Source organism: Balaenoptera physalus, assembly GCF_965194825.1.
Source record: "Balaenoptera physalus genome assembly, chromosome: X".
NCBI classification, from domain to species: domain Eukaryota; kingdom Metazoa; phylum Chordata; class Mammalia; order Artiodactyla; family Balaenopteridae; genus Balaenoptera; species Balaenoptera physalus.
The window spans coordinates 64,509,439-64,531,472 of record NC_138903.1 but is presented as its reverse complement, the minus strand read 5'-3'; the positions used below and the strand labels follow the sequence as shown (position 1 = coordinate 64,531,472).

At 39.2% G+C, this 22,034-nt stretch overlaps 1 protein-coding gene across 1 annotated transcript; it reads right to left on the bottom strand.

The window, feature by feature from the left end:
• Nucleotides 1–4,378: 4,378 nt before the first annotated feature.
• On the bottom strand, nucleotides 4,379–21,006 carry CDX4 (caudal type homeobox 4). Its single transcript, XM_082447437.1, has 3 exons — nucleotides 17,850–21,006; nucleotides 11,768–11,913; nucleotides 4,379–10,602 (listed from the first exon to the last, which is right to left on the bottom strand). Exons 1-3 carry the CDS (start codon nucleotides 18,601–18,603, stop codon nucleotides 10,396–10,398), a joined length of 1,107 nt encoding a protein of 368 aa, XP_082303563.1. The 5' UTR covers nucleotides 18,604–21,006; the 3' UTR covers nucleotides 4,379–10,395.
• Nucleotides 21,007–22,034: the final 1,028 nt, after the last annotated feature.

Sequence of the window (22,034 nt, the reverse complement as noted above, 5' to 3'; positions counted from 1 at the left end):
GTGTTTATTATTTTGTGGTATACTTCTCCTGTTTTAGGGGATTCATTCCTGTTTTAGGGAGTCATTTCCATGTGCTCCATTTTTAGCTGTCCTTTCTAAGTCTTTTCTGCTTGGAAAGAGTTTAGAGAAATGAATAATAGCACGTTAAGCGCCTTCCTCTTCCAGTGATATTTGCATTTTAATTAGAGATTTGCAGACCTAGAATTTTAGAGATTGGCAAGATTAAGCTCTAAATCCACATTTTATACATGGAGACATGGGGACTCTGAAAGAGAAAGTCCCATGGTAAACACTGAAAGACAGAAAATGTCTTTGAGTCCAAAGGATTGAATCTAGCATCAGTGGAACTTTAGTCCCTGAGAACAAAGAGAAGGTGTGTGTGTGTGTGTGTGTGTGTGTATGTGTGTGTGTACGTGCGTGCTCACACGCATATTTTATTTTGTGTGAGTAGTGGGGAAGGGTGAAAGCATATGGGGTCTTCCCAGGATGTCATATAGAAACTAGAGCTGGAATAAACTCATAATGCCAAGTCAAAACCCTAGACTATAGAAATGAAATGACTGAGACCCTTATTAGTGAAGTGACTTGACCAAATATTACACAGCTATTTAATTGCAGAATTAGGTAAAATTAGAACTTCAGGTCTCATTTTCCAACTTGGTGCTTCCTTTTTAAAATTTTATTTATTTATTTATTTATTTATTTATTTATTTATTTATAATGACATATAGTTGCCTCACAATATTGGTTTCAGTTGTGCAACATAGTGATTTGATATTTTTATGGATTATACTCTGTATAAACTTATTATAAAATGTTGGCTATAGTCCCAATGCTGTACATTACAACCTTGTATCTTATTTATTTTATACCTAGTAGTTTGTGTCTTTTAATCCCCTTCCACTAACTTTCCCCTCCCCCTACCACTCTCCCCGCTGGTAACCACTAGTTTGTCCTCTGTATCTGTGAGTCTGTTTCTGTTTTGTTATAATTGTTCCTTTGTTTTATTTATTAGATTTCACATATAAGTGGAAACACAGTATTTGTTCTTCTCTGTCTGACTTACTTCACTAAGCATGATACCCTCCATGTTGTTGCAAATGGAAAATTTCATTCTTTTTATGGCTGAGTAATATTCCATTTATATATATATATATATATATATATATATATATATATATATATCTCCATCTTCTTTATCCATTCATCTGTTGAACGCTTAGGTTGCTTCCATATCTTGGCTATTGTAAATAATGATGCTATGAACATTGATGTGCATATATCTTTTCGACTTAGTGTTTTTGTGTTTTTCAGATATACATCCAGGAGTGGAATTGCTGGATCATATAGTAGCTCTATTTTTAACTTTCTGAGGAACATCCATACTGTTTTCCATAGTGGCTGTACCAATTTACATTCTTACTGACAGTATACTAGGGTTCCCTTTTATTCTAATTTTTGCCAACACTTGTTATTACTTGCCTTTTTGATGATAGCCATTCTGACAGGTGTGAGGTGATATCTCATTGTGATTTTGATTTGTGTTTCCCTTATGGTTAGTGATGTCGAGCATCTTTTGATGTGTCTGTATCTTTTCCTGTCACTTGTATGTCTTCTTTGGAAAAATGTCTATTCAGGTCCTCTGCCCATGTTTAAACTGGGTTGTTTGTTTTTTGGATATTGAGTTGTATGAGCTCTATATATTTTGGATATTAACCACTTATTGGTTATATCATTTGCAAATATCTTCTCCCAGTTAGTACAGTAGGTTGCCATTTCATTTTGTTGATGGTTTTCTTCACTGTGTAAAAGTTTTAAAGTTTGATTTGGTCCCATTTGCTTATTTTTGCTTTTGTTTCCCTTCCCTGAAGATACAGATCCAAAAAAATATTGCTAAGGCCTATGCCAAAGAGTATACTACCTATGTTTTCTTCTAGGTAGGCGTTATGGTTTCTGGTCTTACATTTAGGTCTTTAATCCATTTTGTGTTTACTTTTGTATTGATATATGGTGTGAGAAAATTCTCTAATTTCATGCTTTTAGCTGTCCAGTTTTCCCAAACAACTTATTGAAAGACTGTAATTTCCCCATTATATATTATTGCCTCATTTGTTATAGATTAATTGACCATATGTGCGTGGGTTTATTTCTGGGCTCTCTGTTTTGTTACATTGATCTGTTTGTTTGGTTTTGTGCCAGTACCACATTGTTTTGATTACTGTAACTTTGTAATATCAATATATTCTGAAGTCAAGGAGCATGATACCTCTAGCTTTGTTCTTTTTTCTCAAGATTCCTTTGGCAATTTGGGGTCACTTGTGTTTCCATATAAATATTAGGATTATTTGTTTTAGTTCTGTGAAAAATGTCATGGGTATTTTGATAGGGATTGCATTAAATTGGTAGATTGCTTTGAGTAGTATGGATATTTTAATAATATTAATTTTTCCAATTCATGAAAATGGGATATCTTTCCATTTATTTATATTTTCTTTGATTTCCTTCATCAAAGTCTTTTAGTTTTCAGAATATAGGTCTTTCACTTCCTTGGTTGAATTTATCCCTCATTATTTTATTATTTTCTTTATACTATTGTAAATGAGATTGTTTTCTTGCTTTCTCTTTCTGATAGTTATTATTAATGTATAGAAAAGCAACATATTTCTGTATATTAATCTTGTATCCTGAAAATGTACTTAATTCATGTATTAGTTCTAATAGTTTTTGGGTGGAATCTTTAGGATTTTCTATATATAGTATTATGTCATCTGCAAACAGTGACAGTTTTACATCTTCCTTTCTAATTTTGATGCATTTTATTTCCTTTTCTTGTTTGATTGCTGTGACTAGGTCTTCCAGTACTATCTTAAATAGAAATGGTGATAGTGGGCATTCTTATCTTGTTCTTGATCTTAGAGGAATATCTTTAAGTTTTTCACAGTTAAGTATGGTGTTAGCTGTGGGTTTGCCATTCATGGTTTTATTCTGTTGAGATGTATTCCCTTGATACCCACTTTGTTGAGAGTTTTTATTGTAAATAGATGTTGAATTTTGTCAAAAGCTTTTTCTGGATCTATTGAGATGATCATGTGATTTTTATCCTTTGTTTTTTTAATGTGGTGTATCACATTATTCATTTGTGAATGTGGAACCGTCCTTGCATCCCTGGAATAAATCCCACTTGATCTTTGTATATTATCCTTTTAATGTGTTTTTTATTTGGCTTACTCATATTTTGTTGAGGATTTTTGCATCTATATCAGCCTGTAATTTTCTTTTTTTTGGTGGGGGGGTATCTTTTTCTGGTTTTAGTATCAGGGCAAAGCAGGCCTAATAGAATGAGTTTGTGAGTGTTCCCTCGTCTTCAGTTTTTGGGAATAGTTTGAGAAGAATTGAATTTACTCTTCTTTATATGTTTGGTAGATTTCCCTGTGAAGCTGTCTGGTCCTGGACTTTTGTGTGTTAGGAGTTTTTTGACTACTGATTCAACTTCAATATTAGTAATTGGTCTCTTCAGATTATTTGTTTCTTCCTGATTCAGTCTTGGAAGATTGTATGTTTCTAGGAATGTTTCCAGTTTTTTCTAGGTTGTCCAATTTTTTGGAGTATAACTGTTTGTAGTATTCTCTTATGATTGTTTGTATTTCTGTAACTTCTCCTCTTTCATTTCTAATTTTGTTTATTTGGGTCCTCTCACTTTTTTCTTAATGAGCCTAGCTAAAAGTTTATCAATTTTGTTTATCTTTTCAAAAAAACAGCTCTTGGTTTCTTTGATCTTTTCTATTTTTTTGCCTCTATTCTATTTATTTTTGCTCTGATCTTTATTATTTCCCTCCTTCTGCTGACTTTGGACTTTGTTTGTTCTTGTTTTTCTAAATCCTTTAGATGGTAGGTTAGATGTTTATTTGAGATATTTCTTGTTTCTTGACATAGGCCTGTATCACTATAAACTTCCCTCTTAATACTGCTTTTGCTACATCCCATAAATTTTGGAAAGTTATGTTTTTATTTTCATTTGTCTCAAGGTATCTTCTGATTTCCTCTTTGACTTCTTCATTGACTCATTGGTTTTTTCAGTGGCATATTGTTTAATCTACACGATTGTGTATTCCCATATTTCTTCCTGTAATTTTTTTGTAGTCTCATACCATTGTGGTTGGAAACGATGCTTGACATAATTTCTGTCCTCTTGAATTTGTTGAAACTTGTTTTGTAGCCTAGTATGTGATCTGTCTTGGAGAAGGAGAACATTCTATGTGTGCTTAAAATGAATGTGTATTCTGCTGTTTTGGGCGGAATGCTCTGTAGATATTTTTTAAGTGTAAGTGGTCTAATGTGTCATTTAAGGTTACTGTTTACTTATTGATTTTCTGTCTAGATGATCTGTCCATTGATGTGAATCGGGTGTTAAAGTTCCCTATTATTATTGCATTATTGTCAATTCCTCCACTTATGTCTGTTAACATTTGCTTTCTTTATTTGGGTGCTCCTTTATTAGGTACATATATGTTTATGATTATTATATCCCCTTCTTGTATTAATCCTGCTATCATCATATAATGCCCTTCTTTGTCTATTATTATAGACTTTATTTTAAAGTCTACTTTGTCTGATATGAGTTTTGCTACCCCAGCTTTCTTTTCATTGTCATTTGCACAGAATGTCTTTTTCCATCCCTCACTTTCAGTCACCCTATGTTTTTGATTGGAGCGTTTAGTACATTGACATTTAAAGTGATTATTGATAGGTATGTACTTATTGCAAGTTTGTTACTTGTATTCTGGTTGTTTTGCCTGTCCCCTCTAATTTTTTCTTTTTCATTTATTTTCTTCCTTTGCAGTTTGATGATTTTCTTTCTTCTTCTTTTTAAAAAAATATTTATTTATTTGTTTGTTTGTTTATTTAGCTGGCTACACCGGGACTTAGTTGTGGCATGCAGGATCTAGTTCCCTGACCAGGGATTGAACCCAGGCCTCCTGCATTGGGAGCATGCAGTCTTAACCACTGGACCACCAGGGAAGTCCTGATCATTTTCTTTTTTTTTTTTTTAACATCTTTATTGGAGTATAATTGCTTTACAATATTGTGTTAGTTTCTGCTGTATAGCAAAGTGAATCAGCTATATGTATACATATATCCCCATATCCCCTCCCTCTTGCATCTCCCTCCCACCCTCCCTATCATCCCACCCCCTAGGTGGTCACAAAGCACTGAGCTGATCTCCCTGTGCTCCGATCATTTTCTTTATTGTTATGTTTGAGTTCCTTTCTTGCTAATTTTGGTGTATCTAATGTAGGTTTTTGATTTGTGGTTATCATGGAGTTCATATAGTTGACCTGTAAGTATATCTACTTGTTTTTAACTTATAGTCATTTAAGTTCAAATGCATTCTGAAAGATCTACATGTTTTACTCCCTTCCCACATGTTTTGTGTTTTTGATGTCATATTTTACAAATTCATGTCTATCCACTGTTTACTGTAGTTACATTTGATTTTATAATTTTTGTCCTTTAACCTTTGTGCTAGCTTATTTAAGTGCTTGATCCACAGTACTTACTACATATTTACTTTTACCTGTGGGATTTTTCCTTTCCTATAACTTCTTATTTTTTGTTGTAGACTTCTCTTTTTCACTTAAAGAAGACCCTTTAACACCTCTTGTAAGGTTGGTTTAGTATTGATGACCACTTTTAGTTTTTGCTTATCTGAAAAGCTCTTTATCTTTCATTCAATTCCAAATGATAACTCTGCTGGATAGAGTATCCTAGTTTATAGGTTTTTCCCTTTCAGCACTTTAAATATATCATGGCACTCCCTTCTTGCCTGCAAAGTTCCTGCAGAAAAATCAGCTGATAACCTTATGAAGGTTCCCTTGTATATGACTATATTATCTTGATGCTTTTAAAACTCCTTCTTTAACTTCTGCCTTTTTAATTTTGATATATATTGTGTGGGTCTCTTTGGGTTCATTTTGTTTGGGACTTTCTGTACTTCCTGTACCTGGATTTCTGTTTCCTTCTTCAGGTTCAGGAAGTTTTCAGCCATAATTTCATCAAATACATTTTCTGCCTCTTTCACTCTCTCTTCTCCTTCTGGTACCCTTATAATATGAATGTTAATATGCTTGATGTTGTCCCAGAAATCCTTTAAACTATCCTTATTTTAAAAAAATTGTTTCTCTTTTTTGCTGTTCTGATTGGGTGATTTCCACTTTTCTATCTTTTGGATCACTTATGTGTTCTTCTGTATCACCTAATCTGCTTTTAATTCCTTCTAGTGTATTTTTCTTTTCAGTTATTGTATTCTTCTGCTTTCACTGCTTCTTTTTTGTATTTTCTAGTTCTTTGTTAAAGTTCTTTTTGTGTTCATCTATTATTTGCCTGAGTTCACTTAGCATTTTTATGACTATTCCTTTGAAGTATGTTTCAGGTAAATTATTTTCCTCTGTTACATTAGGGTTTTTTCCTGAGCTTTTATCTTGTTCTTTCATTTGAAACCTATTTCTCTGTTTTCTCATTTTGTTTAAGTTTCTCTGTTTGTCACTATGAAATTAGGTGAAATAGTTACCTATTCTGGTTTTAAAGGCATGTCTTTGTGTGAAGGCATCCCTGTGCAGTCTACATGTGCCTAGTGGCTTATTGGGAGAGCTGGATTTGAGGTGAGCATGGGCTACATCTTCTCCCTGGGTACATTGGCCTTAGTGGGAGATAGGGCTGGAATCAGAGGGGCCAGAGACAGAGCCAAGTGTGAATTGGGGATTCTCCTAGGCTCAGTGGTGGTCACTGCCATATTGGAGTTGTGGCTGGGGCCTGAAGGCTTAGGTTTCACTTTTTCCCTGGTGTGTGTGTCTTTGTTAGAGGCAGTGTTGGGGCCAGAGGGGTTGGAGCCACACTACTGTGCAGGTTCTGCTCCTTCCCTGGTGTATGTGCACACTGGCAATGGCAGTCTCCACCCTAGCTAGGGGCAAGGCTGTGGCCCAAGCTGGCTCTGCTCCTTCCCCAGTGAGCGCATGTGCATTGGCAATAGTGGCCTCCATCTTAGCAGGGAGGAGTGCTAAAGCAGTAGGGGCTGGAGTGGTAGCCTGGTGCAGGCTGTGAGGCATGCTGAGGCAGTGCTGGCAGGCTGGCAAGAGCACCAGGCAACTTTTCAATGTATGGTATCCATGCTGGGACTGGGAGCCAGCAAATCTGTGTGTGTTCTTCAAGAGTGGAGTCCTGGTTTCTTACATCTTTCCGTTATGTCCCACTGGTTTTCAAACCAGATAATGGAGCTTGATTTCCCAGTGTTGGACCCTAGGGCTGGGATGCCTAATATGTGGCTTAAACCCCTTGCTCCCCAGGGAGGATCCTGAACCTTCTGGGTCACCCACTAGCGATGTACATCCTGACTAACTTACTTCTCCTCCCTTGCTACCAGACTCTGTGTGGATCTTTCATTACAGCCTTGGTTGTAGAAGAGCCGCTCTTCTAGTCTTCAGGTCATTCTCCATGAGAGTTGCTGTTTATGTAGTTGTAGTTTTAATGTGTTTGTGGGGGGAGGTGAGCTCAGGGTCTTTCTACTCTGCCATCTTGATCCCGCCTCTGACCAGTGCTTCTTTTTCTATAAGATGTGAATAGCTACTTTTACTACCAACTCACAATATTGGTCCTGAAAGAACACAATATGGGACTTATTTGCCTTGAGTTGACACTCATACTTTAAGATTCAGTGTCCACATATCTTGGCCTCTCCCTACCCTCCAAACCCATCCTCGTTTTATGAGAGACTCACTGACGATCAATTATTGGTGTCCCTCCTCAATAGCACACTCAGACATGAGTATACAAGAAAGTGATCCCCACCTGGGCGCTGAATCTAAGTTATCTAAGGTGACTATCTCCATAGACTAACTCCTCTAGTGAGTTCCTCCCTTCTGTATTGTTGTTACAGTTGCAACCACTCTGTTGTACTTGTTTGCAGCTTTCTTAAGGCATAGCTGACATATGATAAACTGCATATATTTGAAGTATACAAGTTGATTTTTTGACATATGTATACACTCATGAAACCATCACCAGAATTAAGATAATAAACATGTCTACTACCCCCCCACACCAATATTCCTCATACCCTGTTATAATATATCCCTCCCTCCCACCACCCAAATCCCTTGCTGTCTCCTCTTGCCCTTCTTGACTTGGTTTGGTAATGTTAAAGTGTTCCAACCCAAGAAAACAGCTAGATTCTCTGCATCTGAGCCAAGAGTAGAAGACATCCCTTGGGCCTTGCTTCCTTCCTCCTTTGAAAAGAAGTCAGACCCTCCCAAAGACTTATCTTTGCAGCTGTACACAAACAACTCTAAGACTAGATCAAAGGCCTTAAGTAAGGAACTAGGAGATTGAAACACTTCTATAAGTTGCAAGTAGGATCTAAAGTTGCAAATTACTTGAAGATAAACTAAAGAAAGATTTGAGGTGAAAGCATGTTTCTTAAGGAAACTTCTATTATAAAATAGCATACATTTTAAAAGTAATTAAAAGAAGAAAATCTGCATAATCCCACTACCCTAGCTGAACACTGTCAGTCATTTGGCATGTTTTCATTCCTGACTCTTCCCCCAACCAGAAAAAAAATTCTTTATTGAAACCTACTTCGAATGCAACTTTTGTTTGTGTTTAACTTTTTCTCTATATACCTCCAGCACACACCACCATAATAAAACCATAAAAGCATGGGGTATATATTTTTCTCAGGTCTCAGAGAAAGAATCAACATGTCTTCTTAGAGGATGTAGCTGCAATATGAGGCTAAGAACAAAAGCTCTATATTGTGGTTCTGCTAGCAGGTTCTAGAGAATTAGAATCTATAAAAATAGAGAAATGTTTCTTCTCTGTGGAACAAAAAGTTTACAGCAGGAAAGAACAAACCCCAGGGAAATCCAACTGCTATAGCCAAAGGTATACCTTTTCTTGGGGGGTTTTATGGATGAGAGGCTAACTTCTGAGTGTACTTTGAGTGTACATAGACAAGTACACTCAGAAGTTAGCTTCCTCATCCTTATAATTCCCACTTTCCCTTTACTAGTTTGGAAGGACTCATTTAATGCTGATTTTCTATGTTCAGCAATCCAGATGACCTGTTGGCCAGTTAACATATAGTCCACCCCATATTTATTGGAAGCAGTGTAATGGAATAGACACCCTCTTTCTGAGATTTTCATAAGGAGAGGGAGGATAAATTTCTTACCCCCAACCCAAGAACAGGTAGCTATGCTCAAGATTCTATTTTCTTAAGAACTTCAAAGATGTGTTTTGAAAAGGAAAGGAAAGTTGTGCTCTGATCCTTTGCCTACTTTAATCAAAATTTCTTTTAAACCATCTTAATTTTAAATGATTCAGAGTTCATCCTCTGGCCACTTTGATATGCAAACAGTGAACTGGACCAACACCACAAACTCCAGACAACTCCATTCACTGCAGCCTAAGTTGTGTGTTTGTAACCTGTAAACTGCAGTTTCTTGGGTCGCACTGCACTATGATATAATGTAGGTAAAATTGAACAGATTGAAGATGATGGCAATGAGAGAAGCTATAGAACATACACTGTCCTTGTGCTCATGTTCAATCTGACTGCCGTTTCACACTCTAACAGTAAATGGAGTGGAGAGACAGAAGAGGGGAAGAGTTTATTCTGTGTGTTGGAAATCTGCCCTTTCTAATGATTCAACCAAGCTGGCCTGTATTATTCTAGTCTGATTTCATTGTTTTGGCAAGATTTGAAACTGACACTGCAGTTTGGAAGTTCTGAGATAATTGATGCCAGACAAGTATCATCAAGGGACGAAAACTTTTTAAAAATTTATTATTTTTATTAACAAGTGACTATGGATTCAGAATCACCTCCTGATGTTTTTAAAAACATTTGTCTTGTTATGAAAACGCTGTTAGCTTTTGAATTAAACACATGAAAGTTTAGCTAGAGATAGATAAATTTCTGCTTAACCTTTTCCCCACCCCCAAAAGATAGCATCAAAAGACACACCCAAGCATCAAATGACAAACACAAGTATACATACACAAACGTGCATCCTGGCAGAACTGTTTTTTACAGCCTGTGCACAAGCAAATTTCTGAAGTTGTGAATAGAGTTCAAGGGCTCGCAATTGTAGCTTTTAATTATACAGCTTATCACCAAGCTCCCTGAGTGACTGACATAGCATAGCACACAACAGTTTTCTGGGGATAGTTCCTAACAGTAAGTGACCCTTGAATTATCTTCAACCCATGGCGCATCCACTTGTTCTGAATACTGCCTTACAAGGAATTACATAATGTTGCAACTCCCCTGCTGATATCTTAGAGACCAAAAAGACAATGCTAAAGGAAAGGCACTTTCCATTTCTCTTTGCCCTTCTTTCATTCAGAGACTATGACCTGCGGTATCTCAATAGGCTGAAATCCACGGACAGCAGATGGGGTGGTGAAAAAAGTGTTAGGTAGTTCCCCAGGGCTGATGGAGCCAGAGTCACTTTGCACTGAGCCTCCACTGTTCTCAAACTGGGATATTTTCTTTTTGATCATCTTTCTCTCCTTGGCTCTGCGATTCTGAAACCAGATTTTCACCTGAAACACAAAATGCTTTGGATTTAATGGGGCAACATACTGAATGCACTTTTCAGTCATTGCTGATATTGTTCAGGGACTCTAGTATTTACAAAGTCCTTTCACATGCATCACTTAATTGAGCCTCACAATGACCTTGTGAAGTATGCCCATTTAACAACAGGTTTTAAAAAGGCTGAGACTCAGAGAAGGAAAATATCTTGCATGAGATGAAACTGAAATCAAGTCCAGGGCCTCAGACTCTGAATGCAGTGCTCTTTATATTATACCTCACCCACCATCTCTGTTGCGCAGGTAGAAATAAATAATGATAGAATGGCAGATGCTGAGCCATGGTGATAAAAAGGGAGGGATTTAAATAGCAAAGGTGATTATGATCTGTCATTAAAAGAAGTAAGGTTGTTAAAACAGAACTGGGTGAACAAGGGTGATGAAATACTATATCTCTTGCTGGGATACCAATGTGCCTTCATAAATGGTTGAAATGCAGGCTTCTTGGGATACGGCAATACATTAATGGACTTTATAGTTCTAGAATCTTATGATTTCCAGGATTACTCCTAGACCTAAGTAAAAAAAAAAAAAAATCAGGTAGTTATGTAATGTCAAAATCTGGGTGAGTGGAAACCACTGATCCTTGCCATGATTTAATCTTTACTGAGTATCCACAGTAAGCTAAATTTGAGGCAAGAATCATAGGATTACATAGACCACAGAAAATTAAATTCCTACCCTGAGTAATAGAAAAACTTGCTTCAGGTAGCAGCATTGGTGTTCATTTACTGTTACAGTTTGACTGATATGAACCAGATAATTGCCATGATTGACAGATTTCCACTTCACACATTGATTATGACTACTTGGGGAACCATATCAAGGTTTTGCCCTGACTGATCAATTGTATGGGAGTTTTAATCCTTCTCCTCCCCCTACGTCCCCACCCTTGCTTTCACACCTACACAGTGCCCACCACATTCAGTTATTAATAAACCCATCAACCAATGGTACTAAACTAGGTGGTCCAGTAGGATGAATGTGGGCTTTAGGAGAGCTTTGAGAATGGCTTGGTCTTCTGTTTTGCTGCCACTCTTACTTACAGACTTCCCTAAAACCTCAGCCTATTGAAATGCTTATATGAAACGTGTTAGATGTACTTCTGGTGTACCTGTCTTTCAGAAAGGCCCAAGTTGACTGCCAGCTCTGATTTTCTCCGAATGGTGATGTATCTATTGCAGTGGAATTCCTTCTCCAGCTCCAACCTTTGATGATCTGTGTAAACCACACGATACTTTTCTTTTGTCCTGGTTTTCCCTGTTAGGGGAGAAAGCAGTGCATTTAATCATATTTTGCTTCTTTGGAGATTGTTTTGGTTGGAGGAATCATAGTCATTGTTCCTACCCTTAGCTATTACTTTCAAATATAAAACAAGTACTTTTTTTAACCAAATATGTCATAAGTCCATTTCTCCATTAATTACTTTGTCATCTGTGGCTATTTTACATATATATATGTATATATATATATTCAACACACCTATCACACCACCATTGACATACTGTTACACCAAAGCATTTTAAAGCAAACACTTAAGCCATGATTTTCATTCCTTTCACACTAACATAGGGGAACAGCATTGTCATTGTCAGTAGTAGCAACATTCATTATACATGCACTTCCTTTTATATTGATATTTTATGCAGTTCATTCATATTGTTTCCTATTGAACCTCTCACTTACCCTTTCAAATTACGCAGAATGTGTCTTATCCCCATTTTGCAGATAAGGAACCTGAGGCTCAGTGTAGGTAAGTAAGTGGCTTTGTGCTAGTGAGCTGAGGAGTGGGGACCCAAACACATACCCTTGGCTCCCAGTCCGGTGTGCCAAATGTTATTCCTGATTTAAACATGCTGGGGAGCATAAGAATGGCTCAAGTGAGGCAAGCTGTTCTGTGATCCTGACATTCTAATTACATATACATTCTAGAATTTCATTTGGATAGTAATTTAAAAAGAAAACATCTATTGTCACTTAGATTCTGTTCTAGGATAGCCCCTATTACTTATTAGAAAAAATAGTTTAGTTTTTTGGGGAGAGTCTTAAACAAATTTTTATTCCCAAGTGGATAATGAATGGGAGAAAGAGGGGGTGTTGACTTTAGCAGAATAAAATGGGTATTCTAGTATTCTTTGAAAGGATATACAAACATTTGCTTTGTGTTACAACGTTTAACTAATTTCTCATGCCCTCCTTCAAATAGAGTTTTATTCCTCCTTTCAAATGTTCCAAAGGTGATTAGGAAGTTTCTCTTTCTTTTCCATTTTTCTAACCCCCTCCAGGATCTTCCTCCTTTTCTCTATGGCTTTTGGCAAACTCCTTCTGATCTTCCCTGGTTGTTTTTGATGTGAAGTTTTGGGGAGCGATCTGTAAGACAAAGGTTTCTTTAAAGTGTTTCCCTAAACTCCATTGAGGTGTTAAGATGCAGCACAAGCTTAACAAAGGAGCTACATAGCATCAGATCCCATCCTGAACCCTCTTTACATTCAGGAACACTAGCAAATTGGTTTGGAATTTACAAGCCCTAAACAAATGTCAGACACCCTTTCATCTCCAGGAAAGAAAAAAAAAGGGACATGAATGTAGAAACAAATTCTAGATGAGAGATATGTTTTAGGATTAACTCATGGACTAAAGAACTAAACAAAACTTTCCCTCTTAAAAATGGAAAACGATGAATCCCAGTCAATCTGTCTCAAAGGCTCAAATTTTAAGCTGGTTTTCTTTTTTGTTTGTTTTTTGTGTTTTTTTTGTTGTCAATTTTTTAAATTGAAGTATAGTTGATTTACAATATTGTGTTAGTTTCATTTGCAGCAATGTGGAAAGACCAAGGGAATATTATGCTTAGTGAAATAAGTCAGACAGAGAAAGACAAATACTGTATGATATCACTTACATGTGGACTCTAAAATATAATACAAATGAATGTATATGCAAAACAGAAACAGACTCACAGATACAGAAAACAAACTTGAGCTGGTTTTCTGAATTTAGGAAACCAAAGGTCTGGCATTTGGTATGTTACAAAGGCAGAATGTATATTTGAGGTCACAATGAAAACATTGAGGTTTAATTTATTTCCAGAACCTCAAATCTTAGAATCAAAATATATCTTTGAAGAGATGTTCCCTAAAACCCTTCCTAATCCCAAAGTGACTAAGTGTTTAAATTCTAACTTGAGGCAGAAGTTAAAATTCAACTTGTGTGTGTCTGTTTTCCGCTCTTTGATAATCAGTAAATATAACCAGACTTCAAGAACTCTGGAAGGTTGCAGTCCTTCCCCACCCCCATTGGTCATAAATTCCCCTCTTGCAGTTTCTTCTGAGGACAATAAAGTCAAGACCAGGCCTCTTTATTTGCCATGAAAATCCTCACCCTTTCCGGCAATATAACCCCTGAAGAAAGGAGGAATGAGGAAGAGCCAAGCTGCATATCAAAGCCATGCAAAGTGTTAAAAAGAGTCTGTTGCCCCAATCTGACAGATAAGACCTCAAACCTCAAGAAGACATAGATCAGGGGGAAATATTGACTGCACATTTAACAAAGAGATATGAACTCCTGTTTCCTGGTGCTCCTCTTGTGTCCCTGCTCCCAAACTGTCTTCTTTCCACCCCTTTCATTGCCTCTTCCCTTAAATGATGAAATCTGATTGAATGGGTTTTGGACATTTTTCTAGTAGAGCATTTTTCTAAGAGCACTAGCTTTTATTGTTCAAGCTATTCTCTTCTCCCAGAGACTACAACATTTCTGAGGGTGAGGGATCCCCTTCTCTGGCGCTCTTGTGGGTTAATTTAAGAAAGTAATAAACTGTAAGTTGTATTACAGGGCTGCTTCATAGCCCTGTGGTGGGGATTTCACTGCCTCCCCCTGCCTAAAGCCTTGGAGAAACCTCTGTAGTTCCCACTACCTAGAAGACAGTATCCCTACAGAGTTTGCAAACACATATCATTATATATGATGACTTATCATCACCCTAAACGTGCTCATTTGAGAGACTGGCTGTGAAAGCACTGTTAGGCAGAAAAGCACTCTCCAAACCTAGGGGTTATGATGATGATGACAGTGAGGGTAAAGAGGATGAAAACCAATCTCTTTCTTTAGGGAGTAGAGTGTAATTGACACCATCATGATGACTTTCCATCTGATGGTAATCTTTTGCTGCTTTTAGTTAAAAATTGCATCCAAATTCATTCATAAAAATTGTCCAATTAAATGATCAAAACAAAGAAAGATAATGATAAACTTCAGGAATTATTAACTCATTTTCTGAAGGGTCCTAACTGAATAAAATCTTTTAAGTATAACTTCCTCAGTGTTTTGTATTTTGTCCAGTGGGTTAATCATAATTATTCAAAGTCACTTCCTTCTCTCCTCTTCTTTCCCACACCTAAAAAGAAAGCCCCTCTCCAGTCCTGCTTAGGTTACCACTTTGCCAATACTCATCCAAGGTTACAACTCTGGGTAAAAAAAAAGCAAAAAATGAAAAAATTCCTAGCTGTGATGCACTGACAATATTTAAAATACGAAAATACTGAACTTTTCCCAGAATCTTTCTATCAGGTTCCTTTCCATATAATTTTTAAAGCCAGAAGTGTATTGGAACAGAATACTTAGGGAACAAAGTGGAAATAAAAATATTTCATTTTTAAATCAAATCACTTAGTGGACATTCATTTATTCTGTGTCAGTCCCCTTTCTCTCATTTGAAAATCAAATGCGATAATAATCACTATGAAATGTTTTCCGATTGTCCCCTAATATGTGTATTTTTGTTTCTTTAACTTAAGGCTATTTTAAAAACATTCGTCAGTGATGGAAAGAGCTTTCATTTGATTACCATAATCAGGGAGGGGTTACTTCAATTTTGTACTTCATCTATTTTCTTCTCAGCCATAAGTCAAATGTTGTCCTACAATACTACAGAGTGAAGTAGAAAATTTAGGAGGATCTGACTTATTCATTCATTTAACAAATATTTGTTTAACACTCGCTATGTACTAAGCATACAAATGAGTGTCTTTTTGTTTGGAGTGATACAAAGAGGTGATCAACTTAATTTTTTGTGGGGTTCATAACCTGAGATCCATGGAAGGGCTTCAGTGGATCCATGAATCTCCCAAAATTATTCAAAAAATGACATGTGTGTATACATGCGCATTTGTGCCTTTGTGCATTTTTCTGGGGAGAGGGTCCATACTTTTCATCACATTCTTAAATTGTTGCTAAATATGCACCTTAGGCTACAAGAATATAATAAAGGGGTACTTTTATAAGACATTAAAATGAAATGGAGATTGAATTTAATAAAGCCCCATCTATAGGATAGGCTGCCAGAAGTCAATGGGGTACCAAAATCATTCAATTTAGAATTTCTCATAGAAGTAGGAGAGAAAATCTTGTGAAGGTGGCATTGTACACCCAGGTTTCAAGAGTTAGCTAATGATGAAGACACCACAGAGCAATTTAGAGTCCCTTTCTAAACTTACCCAAGAGAGAATCTGACAAATGCAAATGAAAGACTTTTAAGCAGAGAAACCCATCATATTTTCTCTCATAAACAGAAAATTCATGACTCAAGATTTATTTTGTCTTGTCCTTTTCTTCCCATTGTTCTCTCTTCCAAACAACATACTAGTGACTTTCCTCTTCTAAAGTATTTCAAAACATAATCCTGAACTGGGAGCAGCTACTTTTCTGGCTTTTGTGTCTTTTGCTGATGGTTAGGGCTTAGTGAATAGATGTTAATTACAACCCTAAGATTAGATATAATAACAGCCCTGGGAATACAATACCCTAACCTAATTTTCTATTCTCTTTAGCCAGCCAACTCACTCTTATTTCAAAAAGCAATATGCAGACTTACTTCCAAACACTTTAAAGCTAAGTATTTAAGCTCAACTCTTAATTTGGGATTGCTACCCCAGTAATGTCCTAATCAATTGGAACTATCTCCTCTGGGCTGAGCCCTCTTAACGGTGAAAGTTGGTCCCATCCCACCCTCCTGCTTTTGCTTTTTTTAGGGAGAGAAAAAGGGCAGAACTGTGAGCAGAAGCATAATCATTGTGGACAAATGCTATTGAAATGTCATTTCTTCCCCAGAGGGATGAAAGTGATAGAGCTGAATTTTACTAATTTTCTCTAATGACAGGGAGCGATAGGTTGGAATAATAAGAATGTGATAAAAGAACAACTATAGCTGAAAACAAACATCTCCCCGCCTCCCTCCTCCACCCCCTGTCCAAGATTAAAGCAGAGTACCCACTTCCCCCGCCCCTGGCTCCCAGTAGCCGCCCACCGGCTTGCTGGCAGGAGCGTGGGTAGGCATTAGGCTGGGATCTCTGGGCTTTCCTATGTGCGGTGACAAGCCTGCATCCAGTCCCTGCACCTCGAAACGCCTACCTGACTGTTAGCAGGGCTTTAATCACTTTAATCTTATTGATGTTGGGGCTGATATTCGTGCACGCCCAGGGGATGTTAGGGTTGAGTAGCTTATTATGTCCCAGTGGTGTGCTGTAGCTTTCTCACAGCCTCTATGCTTCCACTGGCGGAAGGGAAATTGTTAGAAGGCATTGGGTTTGAATCCAGCTTGCCTCTGCCAGCTTGGGCGAAAGAAGCTGGAGCTTCCTTGAGAGTCCAGGGTGACCAGGTTGCTTTGCCATTGGGGCTTTCGTGGCTAAACTGGAGGGTCTGTTGCCAACCAAGCACTGTGAACCTAAGTTGAGAACCACCAGCTTTGAGGGGGAAGCCGACCTGCCCAGATGGGGAAGGGTTTGAAATGGAACGGGCAAGCAGCAGTGATTGAGCACAGGGACACGTGGCTGTCCTCTCCTCATTCACCCACTGATCTTCCCCGTGCATCTGTTTTCCCATCTGGGCAACTACAGGGTTGGATCTTGACCCTTGTGGCTCAACATGCCCATTGTCCGCCCGATTGCTCCCTTGACCGATCAGAAAATGGTGAAAAAGTCCCCTACGGTCGGCTTAGTTCCAAGCACCATGCTCTGCTTTTGAACAGAGGCACAAGCGAAGGACGTCACTAATGGGCTGGGGCCCTGGGCAGTAAGACACTCAATGGTCTCCTTAGCTAAGCTGTCCGGGGAGAAGCCTGAGGAGTAGGAGGGCCAGAAGGCCAAGAGAAGTAGATGAGAAGCAAAGGAAGGAAAAGTGTGAGAGCTTTGGAATCGATTACTCACCAGTCACCTGCACGGTCTTGCGCATCCACGCATAGGGGCTGTGGCGGCTTCTGTTAGAACTGGCGTCGGCGATGCAGGCGTCGATGGGGAACAGTGATCCGCCGGCTGGTGTAGGCAGGCTGCTACCGCTGTTTCCACCCCCTGCGGGTTCCAGGTTGCTGTATTCCGGCGAGCCAAAGGCAGCGGTGCTCGAGGTCATGTCGTTCATGGGCACCGTGCCCATTGTACTGGACGGCCCGGGGTACACGCTCCAGTCTTCCCGAGGGGGACTATAGGGTGACCCCCAGGCCCCCAGCGATGGCCCGTGAGGATCCATACCGGGCATATGGGGATACCCCATATAGTGCGCATAAGACGGGGCCGCTGCGAAGTTGGAGGCTGGCATCGGACTCCCACCGTCCCCAGTGGCGCCAGCCCCGGCTGTGCCACCTCCTGCGGGGCTCCTGAGAGTGCCCGAGTACATGCCCGTTTCTTTTTCCAAAAGGCAGCTTCTGTACATAGTGGCTTGGGTATGAGAAAGGAGCTCCCTAAGCCATCCTGAAGTCCCTGTAAGGCCCCAACCCGACTTTGAGAAGCAGTAGGGAACCAGTAGGTTAGGCCGTAGCTGTGCTGCAAGCTCCTCCGCGCCCCTCAGACTACTCCATCGGCGTTTCCTACCCTGACGGTTTCCAGGTGACTGGTAGCCCGGTATAGATGGGCCCCCAATGGCTGGGCTGACGTCAAGGGGCTTTAGGCTTTTACATAGCATTTGCATTCAAATGAACGGCCATTTCACTTTCACAGGGACTTGTTCACTCTACACTCCCTCTCCCAGAGCTCCTGGGCCTTTCTATCTCATCTTTCTCGCTTTTGTCCATCTGGTCCCATAGCACTAATTTTGCGCTTTTGGAGGCAGAAGGGAGCTCCTCCAGAGGTTTCTGAGCAGCTCCCTCCAAAGTGAGATGGAGACGTGTAGAATCAGGGCCAAATCCTGCTCTTTGGTCCTTACCCCGCGGCTTCTTTACGCTGATCTTCCCGCACCCAGTCTGCATCCTTGGTATCCCCTCTGCCCACATTCCCTGGCACGGGTACTCCACATGGCACTGGCCCATGATACCCTACTCCTCATCGCCCCCTCCACGAGGAGGAGAGCTTTGTTTCTAAGGACAGAGATTCATTTCACAGAGATTCATTTGTAAAACATCCAATTAATCCGGCCTGCCGTCTACTGGAATGTAACCTTAGGAAGGCAGAGCAGGGATGTTTGTCTCTTGTTCACTACTCTATCCCCCGTGTCTACAACAGTCCGGCACACAGTAGGCACACAATAAGTTGGATGTTTTACAAATATGCACAAATTAAAGAAAGATGAAGAGAGGAGGTTATGAAAAAAGGAAGGAAAGAAGGAGAAGACCCATGTGGGTAGTGGGCTTTTTTATTTCCCTTTCAGTTTCACTAGTATTGCTTGGGTGTCTCTTTCTGTCAGTATCCCAGGGAGCCAAATTCCTGCAGTCTCAAGTCCAGGGCAGCTGAAGCTCCCAACTTTCTTTCACACTTGAGGTGACTTCCTTTGTAAAGCTCCAATTGTTGAAAAAAGGCATGGACTTGCCAGTAGATGCCAGTGAACTCAAGATTTTGCTTCAAGAAGCCAGCTCACCTCCTGACGACAAAACCAATTTGTATTCCAGGATTCCTTCTCACCCACATGCTCCCTCACCTCTTCCCCCTCCCAAAGCCTACCACAATCTTTAGTTCAGGCTGTGCTCCTATTCAGAGAATGTGCTCCTGTATGAAGTCCAACACAACCTGGCACCTCCATTAACTAATCCCTCTTTGGTTTTGGGAATATCACTTCACTTCTGGGAGTTTCAGGGTTTTCCCCTGTGTAATAGGGATCCTAACAGTGTCTGCATTTACAAGGCAGGATTTCCTGAGATGATGTATGCAAACTGCTTAACTTAACGCTTGGCACACAGCACAGGACCACTGTATTCATTAATTTACCCAACAAATATTTATTGAATGCTAGGTGTTATTCTGTGCATGGAGACATCAATAGTGAACAAAGCCTTTGACCTTATTAAACTTATATTCTCAAGGGGAGAAATACTAATAAGTAATGAAATTTTGTGTTATGTCAGATGATAATAATCAATGTTGTGAAGAAAAAGAAAGCAAGGAGAATAGGGAATGCTGGAGGATGTTGCAACTTAACAAGTGGTGGTCTGGAGGACCTTACTTAGAAATGATATTTAAATAAAATATAGAAGTGATGGAGTGAGCTATGAGGAGAGGATCCAGACAGAGGGAACAACAGGTAAAAAGTCTGTCTTCTATTGAAGAAATAGCAAGAAGGAAAGTGTGGCTAACAGGTAGATGAGGTCCAAAATCTAATGGGGTAGGTCATTTTTAATTTCTAAGTTTTTACTCTAAGTGAGGTAGGGGGACATTGTAGGGTTTTGAGCAGATGAGTTACATGATTTGACTTAAGTTTTGAAAGGATTGCTCTGGCCATTGGATTAAGAATAGACTGTAAGTAGGCAAAATAGAATCAGGCTGATTAATTAAAAGGCTATTGCAATAATCCAGGTGAATGGCATTTGGGGATGGAGAGAAGTGGTTGAATTCTGGATATATTTTGAAGCCTGCTTTGAAGAAGGAGAAGGAAAAGAAGGAACAGAAGTAATTGGTCAACAAAGACTAATTAAAACCAAGCACTGGGGAGAAGGGACTAAGGGACAGGAAAGTCACATACTTATAGGCACTTTTTGCTCATGATCTCATTTAACCTTCACAAGAGCCTCATGAGTTACTTATTTTCACTCCCATTTTAGAGATGAAGAAACAGAGGCTCAGAGAGGTGGCATGAGTATTTAAATGAACTGCTGGTGTATAATAGAGCTAGGTTCCCATCCTAGGCAGCTCTGATTGCAAAGTTCATGTTCTTAAATTGGAACCAGGCAAAACGTACAACCTCAGGGCTGAGGCCTGGGGCCTGGCTTCTATTTTCTTTGCCTGCTCAGGCTCCCAGGCCCAGCATTCAATCCTTTTCATAACATAGACCCAATACCCTTGCATTATTGTCTTTCAGCTATTCTATCCTGAGGCAAACTGGTCTACCTGACATTTGAAAAGCTATATCAGGATGAAAGCATATGCAGGAACTTTAAAAGTAAGCTAACGCAATATTATCATCTTACCTATGAGGAAACTGAGGGCATGAGTAGGGAAGGTATTCTTTAAGGCAGTGAATGACAGAACTGAGATTCAAACTCAGATCTGTTGACTCCCAGATCAACACTCTTTCCACTAAAAAATGTATGTTTGCTTATGCAAGTCCCTTTGTCTAGACTATTTTTATCCATAAAAAATGTTCAAATTCTCCCTCTTCTTCAAGGCTCAGTTCAAATGTCCCCTCCTCCCTAAAGCCCTATGTTATGATACTCTCAGAAAGCACTCTTCCTCTTGTCTGAATCCCATTATCAACTCCCCTCCCCCACTGACTAATACTATTCTTGTCCACCTTGGAGTTACTTGGGGTCTTATCTGAATCTTTTGGAATTTGAGCACATTGAAAGGGTGTGAGGAGGTGTGTTTGAGCCCTGCAGAGTGGAGTGTCATGCACATGATAGGGTCTCAAGAAATATTTGTGTGCTGAATCAATAAATGACCTTGGAATAACAGATTGGAAATCACCATTTTGACTCAACTTTAGGGATGTCTGGAAGAGAAGCCAGTGAGTACATTGTCCAGTGATTGGCAGAACGTGGCTTCAGGATTAATTCAGTTTTGTGTTTTTGTTTGTTTGTTTTTGGGGATGGGAGTGGAATGTGGGGTGTAGGAAGGTAGGAGAGAGAGGTGGACTGGCACGGAGGTTCAGTCTAGTTTATTTGACTGGAAATCTTTATTTCTTTTTTTTAACCTGGAGATTAATCAGAGAGGCAGCCTCACTGCAGAAAGCAGAGTGGCCTGCAGAAAAGTCAAACCCCACAGGCTGAAGATCATGGCTCAGGCTATGCAAGGGTTATTTAACATCACTAGGGAGTGATTGCTTAGTTTTTCTGAGACTTAGAGGGGCATGGGTCAAATGGGGCTTCAGTTAGACACCCCTCCACTGCCAGGTCTGAGCTGACCCCCACAAACCATGTTATTGTAAGGCTTGCAGGAGATAATGAATGTGAGATTGCTTTATAAACAGTACAGTCC

What these genes read in the sequence shown, in the direction of transcription:
- CDX4 (XM_082447437.1), bottom strand. Translation starts at nt 18,603, where the DNA reads ATGCAAATGCTATGTAAAAGCCTAAAGCCCCTTGACGTCAGCCCAGCC. An exon ending in CAAGACCGTGCAGGTGACTG is followed by an intron (nt 11,914 to 17,849) that starts GTGAGTAATCGA and finishes CTCCCCTAACAG; the next exon opens with GGAAAACCAGGACAAAAGAA. An exon ending in TGGGCCTTTCTGAAAGACAG is followed by an intron (nt 10,603 to 11,767) that starts GTACACCAGAAG and finishes TTTGTGTTTCAG; the next exon opens with GTGAAAATCTGGTTTCAGAA.